Source organism: Dryobates pubescens, chromosome Z (genome assembly GCF_014839835.1).
Source record: "Dryobates pubescens isolate bDryPub1 chromosome Z, bDryPub1.pri, whole genome shotgun sequence".
NCBI classification, from domain to species: Eukaryota; Metazoa; Chordata; class Aves; order Piciformes; family Picidae; genus Dryobates; species Dryobates pubescens.
Window position 1 is genome coordinate 45,651,792 of NC_071657.1, and position 13,465 is coordinate 45,665,256.

Below are 13,465 nucleotides of genomic sequence, written 5' to 3' on the forward strand. Positions count from 1 at the left end.
AGTTTCAGGTTGGATAATGTAACATACAAGGTATTTGTTAGTACCTCACATTGCTACTGTGTATAGTAATTAATGTGTACAAGCAAGCTTTCTCCCCAGTTTCTTCTTTTCAGCCTCCTAAAATGAAACCCCACGTTTATGCATCAGCAGAGACCCTTTTATTATATCTGTCAACATACTTAAGACTGAATGACTCCAAGCAGGTGCTCTAGTTTCACCACAGTGTAAAAAAGAGAAAGAAAATCTTGTATCATCTTCAAGTGAAACATACAAACATTTCAGGGCTCAAGCCTTTTTTAAAAAAGAATTTTAGCTTAAAATTTTGTGGTTAAAGTTCAAAGGCTGAATAGTGGATAAATGTTTGTAATGTTTAAAACATTAAGGTCAAAACATTCTTTCTTTTTTGTACTTCTTCACCTGGCAACTTTTTTTTTTCTATTGGAAAAACATATATACAAACTGGTTTTGTGGGTTTTATAATTAACAACAGAAATCCTTATGAGTGCTCAGTCCCAGTATCCTACTCATGGCAGGCAGGAGGGGGAAGTAAGGGGAAAAGAAAGAAGCATTTTGAGTTGGTCAATCCTGTTCATTGTATCTTTCATTCTGAAGGTGTACGGATGCTGGATGGAGATGTAACAGATATGGTAGAAGCAAAGTCTCTAAGCCTTAATCCCCAGCACATCCATATCTACAGTGCCAGCTGGGGGCCTGATGACGATGGTAAAACTGTGGATGGACCTGCTTCTCTGGCACGTCAGGCCTTTGAGAATGGCATCAGAATGGTAGGTTGGCATCAAAGTACGACCTCCTGGATCTGCTTTCTGTGCAAGTCTAAGATATTTTTGCCCAGTACATGCAATGCAAGTGTGTGGCATGGGGAAGAGGAAAGGATTCTGAAGAAGATGAGGTTTATTTGAGTAAAAGTAAAAATGCATTTTCTTTCTGTGGTGCCTTGACAGTCAGTCCTTCCTGTAACATCAGCTGTGTTCATTTTGAATTGGAATACTTCATCCTCAGTGTCCTTTAAAGTTGCTCTGAGGTAATGATGTAATTCGACAAGAAAAAGTGAGACTGAAAAAGTCTACTTTACACAGCAGTCATCAAATCTGAATTGCAATGAAATTTTAGGGAAAAAGCCTGAACTATTTTTCTTCCTTTATTCTTTTCTTTCATTGCTTTGTTTTCCTAATTGCTTAATGGAAGCTGGATGATTTTAATAGGGAATTGGGAACTAAAATGTACGCCCACGTTTCTTTTAGTATATGTATCTGGTCTCATAGAACTTTATAATTTATACATTACAAGTCTGTGCTATTACATTTTCTCTATGATATAGCCCAGAGACCTTCAGTAATACAACATGTAAAGCCCCAGATGCCCTTACATGAAAAATCTAAAGCCTTCTCAATTTTCTTTAATGTTACTATCAAATAAATAGAACCACAGAAGGAAACAAGTAGTTTAGATAAACTTTTTTTGTCAGATGCCAGTTTTTCCTTCTTCCTTTTACCCTCCTGCCTGTTAAACAGATCAGGGAATTCCTTCTCTTCCAGCACTCACACTTCCTTCCACTTTAGGGGACTGGTGGAAAGGTTTTAAATCTTTGCATTTGAAGGTCTGAGCATTATTTTGAATGCAATAGGAGACTTGCTAGTTCAGTGGTAGGTGGCTCCAGGATCTGAAAAAAATGAAGTAATACCAAACATTTATTTAAAGAGACTGAAACTCTTGGACCAAAGTGAGACTGTAACATGTTTATGGAACTGGAACAGGATAACACTGTGCAGCAAGATCGGGAAGTTCAGCTTTTACTGAAGTCAGTAAGTGCTTTAAACAAGTGTGCCAAAACTGATTTTAACTGTAGCTAACATTCAGCAAGGAAGATTTGTGTCATGTGTAAAGGAATGAGACTGTATTAACCCAGGGTGTATCATAAAGAGCAAACAGGCAAAATGAGAGTGGATGGCTAATGGACAACTTTACAAGAGCACCCGATAAACTGTCTGTATACCCAGTGCAGCATTTCAGGTAATTTGGAATATACTTGACTGCAATTTATAAATAAATGTATTATGCAATTAATAACCAGCATCGGCATAATCACTACCTGGATGCACAAGCCTAGGAGATCTGAATTCACATTTTATCACAGCTAGCTTATTTTGATTTCTTTGATACTGCTGCATAAATTTTGTACTCCCACCCCTATCCTCCCTGCCCCAAATGCTGATAACAATATATGCTCAACTACCTAGCTGGTAAGTTGTGAAGAGCCTTTAGTAATACTAGACTAACAACACTATACTACACCTCTCGTGGTTTTACTGACCATGTGGCCATGGGCCTCTGCCTTCCTTTCTCATAGTGATATGTGATGACTTTTCAGTATGGAGCTGCAAATTCACCTCTTTGCTTGTTATACATTATATAATATGAGAAGGCTAGCATAACAAAATACTCCAGCCCACACAGAACTTTACCCTGCAAGAAATTCCAGGGGACTGAACAGTTAAACACATTGAGGCACATTGATAGATTTTACCCTAAACAACTGTGCTGTATTTAGTAATCATTCTTAAAACAGTTATTGAAGTGCTCTTAGAACAATATAACACACATGTTGAAGGCCACATGCATCTCCATTGCTGCTTCCCACACATCATCACTTCTCCTTTCAGATGGAATGTCAGCGTTCCCCAAGACCCAGCTAGAGTTTAGTATTGAGTGACAGTGACCACAGACAAGAAAAGCAATAAAGTGGTGAAGGGTGCCCTAATGGAACTGCAGGATGCAGGGGAAGTTAAACAAAGTTTTATGTTTAAACATGTACGTGTGTTAGTTTTAATGTTGTATTTCATGTAGGTAAGACAGATACTAAAAGTTCAGCCCAAATTTCTGTACCAGAAAAACTCAGCTAATTCAATTTGAAATCTCAGACTTGGGATAGGTCTGGTGTAAATCAAGGATGTGGAATAATTTGCCAAAAGAATGTCTCTTGCCTACAAGCATTATTGTTCCATTGGTATTATAGCTGTGTTATGAGAAGATACCCTACAGAACCCAGGTGAATTTTGTTTTACCAGCACATTGTTCTGTATTTTCTGTAAGTAACAGTGTATTGTAGAAACATAGTATTTAATTTTAAAATTCTGAGGTTGTCTTTTTTTCTGATAACAGTGCAGAAAAAGAGTTTTTTGGGTTTTTTTGTGAAATAGTAGAAGTCATAGTTGATGCTAGTCAAATTACTGTTTTTACAATTTGGCTTCTATTTTATTTCATCAACTTTTTGTTCTGTCCAAAGTCGCCCATTCAGAGTTGAATAGATCTAAATACAAACACATATTTTAAAATTTTGTCTGTCATTACAAAAGTTTTAAAATTTCTACTAAGGAAGTAAAAGTTCTCTTTAAAACTTTGTGATGGTTTAACCCACCCACATTACCAACAGCTCAGACAACTCAGTTGGGGAAGCAAAATGGGAAAAGCTGTATTTTACAAGCAATAATGGAATGCAATGAATATAGACAAATATACAGTATTTGCAATATTGCACAGGTATTTACAAGGTGAAAACGGAAAGGAAAAACTCCTGTCCAAGGGGAAAAACTGCCCCGCTTCTCCCCTAACCTCTCCTTCCCCCTTTTCCTCAGTTTACTTAGAAGAAAAGAGAAAGAGATGTTAGAGAGTTAGTGCACTTACCTCAAGGTCAGTGGTGATAAAAATTCTCCCAGCCAAGATAGAAAGCAGCAGCCAGAAGAGCAAGAAGGGAATGAAGTGGAATGTCAGATATTGCCAGAGGTACGTCTCACATCTGGCCAATGATATTTGTTTAGAATAATCTCTTGGTTTTCTTTTTACACCCAACTGTGGATTTGTTGTACTTCTTCACTCTTCTGCTTGAAAAACTGCATCTAGCCTTTTTTAAAGTTACAGCCTAAAACTGTCACAAACGTACAAAAGATTTTTCATTCTTTAAAATGTAATATAGACTGAAAGAGTGTAAATGCATGTCTCAATTGTTACCTTCCATAATAGGCTTAGTTTCCAGACCAAAATTTGCTTTGAGATCAACCTTTTCTTGTTGTTTTTAATAAATCGTGCCTTTCCATGTTCATATAAAGGTACTTTTTCTACATTTCCATACATTGTTATATAAGATGTGTCATTTTGAAAGATGAGGCAAATAGAAGAATTATGTCAGAGCCAAAATACTCCTAAAATCAGATGATTGTCTGAAGTAATAACCAGATACTCAACCAAACATACATTTCCGCAAGCATACGCAGTGATTGTGCAAAATATAATAGGCAGACAAAAATGCTTCTTACCTTGTATATACTTTAAAAAATCTGCCTATGATCAAGGTAAAGAAGAAACCAGTTTTTAAACCTGTCTTATGATGTCTCATGATTTTCTGTCATCTTTAGAGTATTTTGTTTAATTCTATTAAATTTGCATACATCAATTCAAAGGGAAACCTTGGAGGGTTTTCTATCAAATAATTTCTATGCAAACATAAGATATCTCTTTATACCAAGCTCTCAGCTCCCAACTGGAAATAGTCTAGTTGTAAGGGTGGAAAATCCTAGAGGCTTGTGTTTAAAATGTCAATGTTTTAGACATTGTAGACCTACGGATATAAAATAATGCAGAACATGCCTGATAAAAAATCAGATGTATCCAAATGTAGCACACTCAACAAAAGATTGTGCCATGTCATATTTCACCCTGTGTTCAAGATCAGGCATCGCAAAACAAGGTCAAGGCCAAATTGTAACAGGACTGCTGAATCTGGTACAAAGGAGAGCCTTGCCTTGATTCATAAAGGTAAAACCAAATTACCATTAGATTTTAAGATGACTATCGATATCAGTGTGTAAGCACAATGCTATAAGCACTTGAGAGATATAAGCTCCCTGATTTGTGACTCTGTGATGCAGCATTTAGACTAGCTCATTTCGGTTATACAAATAAGCCTATTATTTTGGCATCAGTCTCACCTTCATTTGAAGAGTAATGCATTTCAGATATTCCAGCTTGTTCTGTCACTGTTGTTTGGCAAAGACCTAATAGTCAAGTTTCTGGATATGTGATGCCTGTTGATGCTTAACATGGCAAGTTTTCAAAGGGCTGGTTATCTCACCTCTTCAAATATCTCATGAACTGCATGCCCTGCATTGTTTGTTCTGCAGTACCCATAAGGTATTCCAAATTGCTGACAAAGGAGGTGATCCTTAATGTAACCCACAAAGGTAGAGAGGCAGGGAAACCTACATGGAATGGAGGCTTTTGGCTTTCTGCCTGTGTTGGCACAGGAGCCGTCATCCTTACTGCCATACATTCTGTTCAGCAAACTGGATACAAGTCAAAATGCTTGATGGAAATTAATGATCAGATGCTGTGTGACTGAACCTCTTGTGAGATCTCAGCTTGGTGCCTCCCCTCCCATCATCACTGCCCCTTCTCATCTCTCTCATTTCACCAACTTTGGCTGCAGAGTGTGTGCGTGTGTGCTTTCAAAGTTTTTGCTGAGAGCAAAAGGTAGGCTGAATATGAGCCTGCAGTGTGCCCAGGTGGCCAAGAGGGCCAATGGCATCCTGGCCTGCATCAGAAACAGTGTGGCCAGCAGGAGCAGGGAGGTCATTCTGCCCCTGCGCACTGCCCTGGTTAGGCCACACCTTGAGTGCTGTGTCCAGTTCTGGGCCCCTTAGTTTAGGAAAGATGCTGAGTTGCTGCAACATATCCAGAGAAGGGCAACGAGGCTGGTGAGGGGTTTGGAACACAAGCCCTATGAGGAGAGACTGAGGGAGCTGGGGTTGCTTAGCCTGGAGAAGAGGAGACTCAAGGGAGACCTTATTGCTCTCTACAACTACCTGAAGGGAGGTTGTAGACAGGTCGGCCCCCAGCACCAGAATAAGAGGACACAGTCTCAAGCTGCACCAGAGGAGGTTTAGGCTGGATGTTAGGAAGAAATTCTTCATAGAGAGAGTGATTGCCCATTGGAATGGGCTGCCCAGGGAGGTGGTGGGGTCGCCACCATTGGAGGTGTTTAGGAGGAGACTTGATGGGGTGCTTGGGTGCATGGTTTAGTTGATTAGGTAGTGTTGGATGATAGGTTGGACACGATGATTTTGAAGGTCTCTTCTAGCCTGGTCTGGTCTATTCTATTCTATTCTATTCTATTCTATTCTATTCTATTCTATTCTATTCTATTCTATATAGGTCTCCTTGGATAGGGAAGGGAAGGGAAGAAAAGAGAAGGGAAGAAAAGGGACAGAAGAAAAGAAAGTAATGGACTGCATTTAAAAATAATCAGTATTATTGCTAACATCACTGTTATCATCATTATATGCTTCTACTTCCAAAGTGGAAGGGATTATTCATAATTTGCAAGTGTCCAGGCAAAGATTTACTGCCTATGTTGTACCACAGATGTTTATTTCATATTTATTTGTCCTGTCATCACTTCCCTGCCTGCATCATTATGAGAAGGATGTTTTGTTTAAACAAAGAGGACCTTTGTGTTTGCTTGTCCAAAGAACTGCATTATAAAAATTAAAGAGAGAAGTTACTGCAAGAAGACTCCCATTCAAATGTGTCAAAATAGCTTCCAAAGTGACTGATGTTTTATACATTGATATATTGTGATGCGCAGAGGCTAAGACCAAATTTTTTAAACTGTGGTGTGTTTGTTCACCTTGTACTGTTGTCATTTGAGACTGAATAACATTCATCTGTATGTATGCATATGCCAGATCATATATAGATACATTTTTCATGCAGAAGACTTCCTTCACATTTTTAGTGAGTTGGCCAAGAACTACTTGTTGAAGATCAATCAAAAGAATTAATACTGTGCTGGGGAGAGGAAAGGTCTCAGAAGACATAACTTATAGTATGCTGTTGTAACCTAATGTTAGATCCTATTACATGCAATCCATATTGCATCTATGATGTAACATCTGAACATGTGATACAGTTACTTCAACACAATGAACTAAGCTTTGGATGGCTGTGTACTGTATATGTATGCTGCCTGTGTACCAGCATCGGAAAAGTCATATATGGCTTTTTACCATTCTAATTCTTCCATCTGCTGTCACAAGACATAGCACCATAATTTCTGAAATAATATTCTTAGTTCTAACATCAGAAAAGCCTATTAAATTCTAGTCCTGGCCATCATCATAAATCAGATTACCAAAATTTCTTACAGTTATTACTGCATCAATATCCCTGTTTTCTTAATCTATGATTTTCTGTTTTCTGTACATCTTTTGGGAAGAGGATGTCTTGACCAAAGCCTGTTATGTCCATGGCTGGGCAAGTCACTAACAACCTTCACTATTAAAAATATATAGATTGCTACTCATCTAAATTTCTTCATTTCCTTTCCACTTTAAAGGGCTTCTTCTGCCATATGTATGATGCATCTTACAGTGTTAGAAATCTCCACGTGTAAATAGTTACAGACTTTGGCCAAGTGATCTCTTGGATAAAATAAACTGGAACATACAGACATAACACAGAAAATTACTGTGCAGGTCATCCAGTACAGTTCTGTACTATCTTAGACACCATGTCCTATAAATACATTCAGCAATTTCTGTTCTAGAGTTAATTAAAATACTTTCACCCTTTTATTTCTGTTGTGAGACCATTTGACAGACATCACGTCTATTGATTAGAGATGTTCTTCTTAAATCCAGATTTACTCACATGCAGGCTTTTGACCCTTTGTTCCTGGGCCAGAATTGTGCTTCAGTTCAAATACCTTTTATCCTTCCATTTTTATCCTTTCTGTGACTTTATTTTTGTTTTGACAAACAAACCACACTTACTAGTTGCTTAAAAACTAGGCTGTCCATCCCCTTGCTCACCAGAGTGGTGTTTCTCTCCACATCTTCCAGCCTGAATTATTTTCTTGAATGAATATGATCATGGCTTGGACGGGAGCACACTGCGTTGGGTTAGGAACTGGCTGGAGGGCCAAGCCCAGAGAGTGGTGGTGAATGGTGCCACATCCAGCTGGTGGCCAGTCACCAGTGGTGTGCCCCAGGGATCAGTACTGGGCCCCATCCTCTTTAACATCTTTATTGATGATCTGGATGAGGGTATTGAGTCCATCATCAGTAAATTTGCAGATGACACCAAGCTGGGGGCAGGAGTTGATCTGGAGGGTAGAGAGGCTCTGCAGAGGAACCTCGACAGGCTGGACAGATGGGCAGAGTCCAACGGCATGAGATTTAACACATCCAAGTGCCGGGTTCTGCACATTGGCCACAACAACCCCATGCAGTGCTACAGGCTGGGGTCAGAGTGGCTGGAGAGCAGCCAGGTGGAGAGGGACCTGGGAGTCCTGGTCGATGGTAGGCTGAACATGAGCCTACAGTGTGCCCAGGCAGCCAAGAGGGCCAATGGCATCCTGGCCTGCATCAGGAACAGTGTGGCCAGCAGGAGCAGGGAGGTCATTCTGCCCCTGTACACTGCACTGGTTAGGCCGCACCTCAAGTACTGTGTCCAGTTCTGGGCCCCTCAGTTTAGGAAGGATGTTGACTTGCTGGAACGAGTCCAGAGAAGGGCAACAAAGTTGGTGAGGAGTTTGGAGCACAAGCCCTCTGAGGAGAGGCTGAGGGAGCTGGGATTGCTTAGCCTGGAGAAAAGGAGACTCAAGGGAGACCTTATCACTCTCTACAACTACCTGAAGGGAGGCTGTAGACAGACGGATGATGGTCTCTTCTCCCAGGCAGCCAGTACAAGTACAAGAGGACACAGTCTCAGGCTGCGCCAGGGGAGGTTTAGGTTGGATGTTAGGAAGAAGTTCTATACAGAGAGAGTGATTGCCCATTGGAATGGGCTGCCTGGGAAGGTGGTGGAGTCACCGTCATTGGTGGTTTTCAGGAGGAGACTTGATGGGGTGCTTGGTGCCATGGGTTAGTTGATTAGGTGGGTTGGATTGGTTGATAGGTTGGACACGATGATCTTGAAGGTCTCTTCCAATCCTATTCTATTCTATTCTATTCTATTCTTACTAGAGTCACATCTTACTATGCCAAAATCACCTAGCAACTTTGTTTCCCTGGCTCATCTGTAAAATACTCTTAACTTCCTTGACCTTCTTATCTCTGATGTGACCATTTCAAGCCCCAGTAACCTGCATTTTCTTTTATTTCATTACTGGTTTCTTGGAGGGCTCATCACATGTTTTGCAGAAAACAGGTAGAATGGTTCTAATACATTTCTCTGCATAAAATAAGTTATCACAGAAAAACTCAACAGATTTACTTGGAATTCTAAATTGTATGCTGATTTTTAACCTGTAAAAATAATACTTATGCCTCTTGATCTGCCCTTCAATATCTTTTTATGGTCTCAACATTAACATTTGTATTATTACTTCTTTCTGCCAGTCAGAGTTTCTAAACCACACGTCATTCCTGTTGTTTTATCAGAAACACTTGCTGTTTCTTAGCATTCATTATTCCAGCATGGATACCAGAATAGGGACATGGAAGTTGTAGCCTTCTCTATGTATCCACACTACAGTTTTCATGTTCCTTGCCTATGTTCATAGTTATCCTGCTTATCAACTCAAAGAACAGACTAAATTTTAGGCAAGCTCATTGCCAGCTGATTATCTTTCATGACCCTGAAATAATTTTCAGAGTCACCACTTTCCAGGAGTTTATCCACCCTCCTGGATGTCTTAACAGGCATAATTTCTAGATCTGACTGCCTTGCATTTGGCTGATATACAGGTGTTTGCGTGTGTGATTTACACTTGATGCAGTTTAGTTTTCTCCAAAATGAGATAGCCCAGACAAAGGCAACCCTAGCATGTCATTAAGCTGGTAATCATAGAATCATAGAATTGTTTGGGTTGGAAGGGACCTCAAGGATCACCTAGTTCCAACACCTCTGCCCTGGGCAGGGACACCTCGCACTACGTCAGGTTACCCAGAGCCACATCCAGCCTGGCCTTAAAAACCTCCAGGGATGGAGCTTCTATCACCTCCCTGGGCAACCTGTTTCAGTGTCTGACCACCCTTATGGTGAAAAACTTGTTTCTAACATCCAATCTGAATCTACTCATTTCTAGTTTTGCTTCATTCCCCCTAGTCCTATCACTCCCTGACACCCTAAAAAGTCCTCACCAGCTTTCTTGTAGATACTGGAAGGCCACAACAAGGTCTCCTCAGAGCCTCTTCTTCTGCAGACTGAATAGCCCCAACTCTCTCAGTCTGTCCTCATAGGATAGGTGCTCCAGCCCTCTAATCATCCTCATGGCCCTTCCCTGGACATGCTCTGGCACGTCCAGATCCTTCCTGTAATAGGGGCTCCAGAACTGCAAGTTCACACTTCTGGCTCATGTTGAGCTTCTCATCCACCAGCACCACCAGGTCCTTTTCTTCAGAGCTGCTCTCAAGCCCCAACCCCAATGCAGGACCCTACACTTGGTTTTGTTGAACCTTATGAGGCTGGCACAGGCCCACCTCTCCAGCCTGTCAAGTTCCCTCTGGATGCCGTCCCTTCCCTCTAGCATGTCAGCTGCACTACACAGCTTGGTGTTGTCAGCAAACGTGCCGAGGGTGCACTCAGTGACACTGTCCATGTTGCTAACAAAGACGTTAAACAAAACTGGTCCCAGTACTGATCCCTGAGGGACTCCACTCATCACTGGCCTCCACTTGGACATGGACCAATTGACAGCCACCCTTTGGGTTCAGCCATCAGGCCAGTTCTTCAGCCACTGAATGGTACATCCATCAAACCCATACTGCGCCAACTTGTAGACCAGGATGTCATGTGGGACAGTGTCGAAGGCTTTATTCAAGTCCAGGTAAATAATGGCAGTTGCTTAGCCTTCATCTGTTAATGTGACCTTGTCATAGAAAGCCACCAGGTTTGTCAAGCAGGATTTACCCTTGGTGAAGCTGTGCTGATTGTGCCCAATCACCTCTTCATTATTCTTCTGCCTCAGCAGTGCCTCCAGGAGGATCTATAATAATTCTTTGCTTTACCATTTGCACATAGTATTCAAAATAGAATTAGGGATATTGCCTTCCAGTAAATGGAATAAGAGTTTAGACTCAGGGATACCTGGATGAATTTTGATACTGTTCTGGTTTGGAAATGTCTAAACAAAGCTAACCTTTATTTTGCTTTCTGTGAAAAGTGAGCTTTTTCACAGTGAAGATGTAGTACAAAAAAAGAAATAATATAACAGAAATCTTCTTACATTATATTCAACAGAATATCCAAACCCTAAAAGGCAGGAGAATTTGAAATTAGAATTGCAGGAAAATACACCTCAAAATGTCAACTTTCCTTACAGTGTCCAAAAATGTACTGCAGACCAAGACTGTTTGGTCACCTCATCCCATCTCACACATACTGTTGGAAATTGTTGTAACAAGCCATAATTGCATTACTGCTTTTGGACTTGTCAAAAGTAGCCTCTGGTTTTGAGTGCCCATCTGGAGTAAGTGACAAAATTTGAACATAAAAAAAAACACACCATTTTTGTTGTGGGGCAACTGTAGTTTGGAAAGCCAATACTGAAAAGCACCTTCGGTAAATTATACTCTTTCCACACACCTAACTATATACATTTCGGAGAGTGCATTACCAAAACATGCATCTCGTCATGTGCAAATCACTTACCATTTTACTTGTATACTTGAACAATTGCAGCATCTAAGTATTTCTGTGTCACGTGGAAAAGGTAGATTTCTGAAAGGAAAATTGCTGGAATTTGGCATTGAGAGTTTTCTCTGTATAGAATTTAAGGTACAAAACCACAAGGGCAATGATTTTGCATGCAACCTAAATGCAGTTTGTTCCCAAACAAATGCTATAGGACACAAACTGCACTAAGATATTACTTAAGTCCTCAGTATGCAGACAGAGAGGCAGTGCAGCCTTGTTTTCATGCTTATATTCTAAAAGGAGATAAATTTGGACAAAATAAAAAATTTAGTTTCTTTTAGAAGTTTTGACAGACATGTCAAACCCTAAGTTCTCTATACGGAAGTCTGATGTAAGCAACTGTGTGGCCATGGACTCCTCTCTGGCGTGTTTCATCAGGCTTTGGCATAAAGGCAGCAAGAACTGCCTGAACCCACTCCATGGGTTTTTGTATGTGAAATCCATCCTGTATCTAGTCCTAACATCTTTCTTGTGGACTTGCCTGTTTATTTTGCCTTTACATGCAGACAGTTTCATCTGTCATTAACTAGAGAGTCTGGGCAGGAGAAATTTTGGAAGAGCCAGCTCTTGTTTTATCACAGGTGTTTGAAATACACAGTTTGTTTTACCCTAGTAACAATATCGGCAACAGTAACAATAGTACTGATAATATGGAGAGATAGCCCGAACTAGAACTGCAATTCATGCTGCCCTGTAGCTGGGTCTATTTTATTTAAGAAAGTGGGAAATTCATTCCAGCATTCCACAGGTTCAGATTTCAGGTTTCAGCCAACATTTCTTTTGGTTGCACTTTAAGCACTAATTATAGCTCTGTGGGGAACAGCTTGGAACTGCTTAAGCTCTTGTTCTAGTGAAAAGTAAAATAAAAAATACACCAAGTGCAAGGATGCATGTTGCAATGTGTTACTGATACATATCCCAGTAAGTATTGGGTTAATGCATGGGTACTTGTGGTTATTCAGCACAGTATTTTTTATAACATGTTACAAATATTTTTGCACTTCAGTATTCTAAAGGTATCATATCCTATGAGCTATTAAAATACATTTTCCATTCTTTTTGTTGTGATTAATAATTTTGACTTTCCATTTTTTAATTAAGAAGCAGGTTCAGAAGTAGCCAAAAAAATTAACTTTATTAGAAACATCTTGGCTTTTCAACAATAAAAGGTAATAATTTTGTGTAAGCAGTGTGACCATTTGAGGCTGTGCCTTTAAGAAAGGGACAGTGTTAGAACACTGGCTGAATGTTTCGGTACCAGAACGAAAACACTGAGATATTCTAAACAAATTTCACTGGTAGATGGGCAGAATGCAACTTTAAGTTTTAAGGCAGTTGGAATTTTTTTTTCTCAGTTTCAGCCTGTTCTGCCGTTCCAGCCTGTTCTACTTTTTCCAGCCTGTCTGCTTCTCAGCAAACTAGCTGGAGCTGACCTTGAGATAAGCAAAACTAATTCCTGCATGTGCTTTTGAAGCCTAATAACATCTCTTTTCCTTAATAACTGCCTTTCTTTCTCTCTCTAACCCCTTTTTGGGAAAAAAAGGGAGGTAGGGGGGAGAGAGAGAGGGGGGGTTACAGGGATGGAAACCCTCCTCAAGGAGGGAATTTTGTTGTGTTATTTTTCTTTGCTGTATATTTCTATATGTATATTGTAAAATACTGTATATACTGTGTTATATATAACCTGCATTCCATATATGCTTGTAAATATAGCTTTGCTTCTCCAACTGAGTTTAGCTGTGGTTTCTTTCTC

The 13,465-nt window shown here is 40.1% G+C and overlaps 1 protein-coding gene across 2 annotated transcripts in view; it reads left to right on the forward strand.

Annotated features, from left to right (window-relative positions):
• The window catches only part of PCSK5 (proprotein convertase subtilisin/kexin type 5), a 292,051-nt gene that overhangs the window by 127,446 nt on the left and 151,140 nt on the right, over nt 1-13,465 (forward strand). For both annotated transcript variants that reach the window (XM_054178077.1, XM_054178076.1), the window contains exon 7: nt 613-785. In XM_054178077.1, the coding sequence (XP_054034052.1) occupies nt 613-785 (173 nt within the window). The remainder of the gene's footprint in view (nt 1-612; nt 786-13,465) is intronic.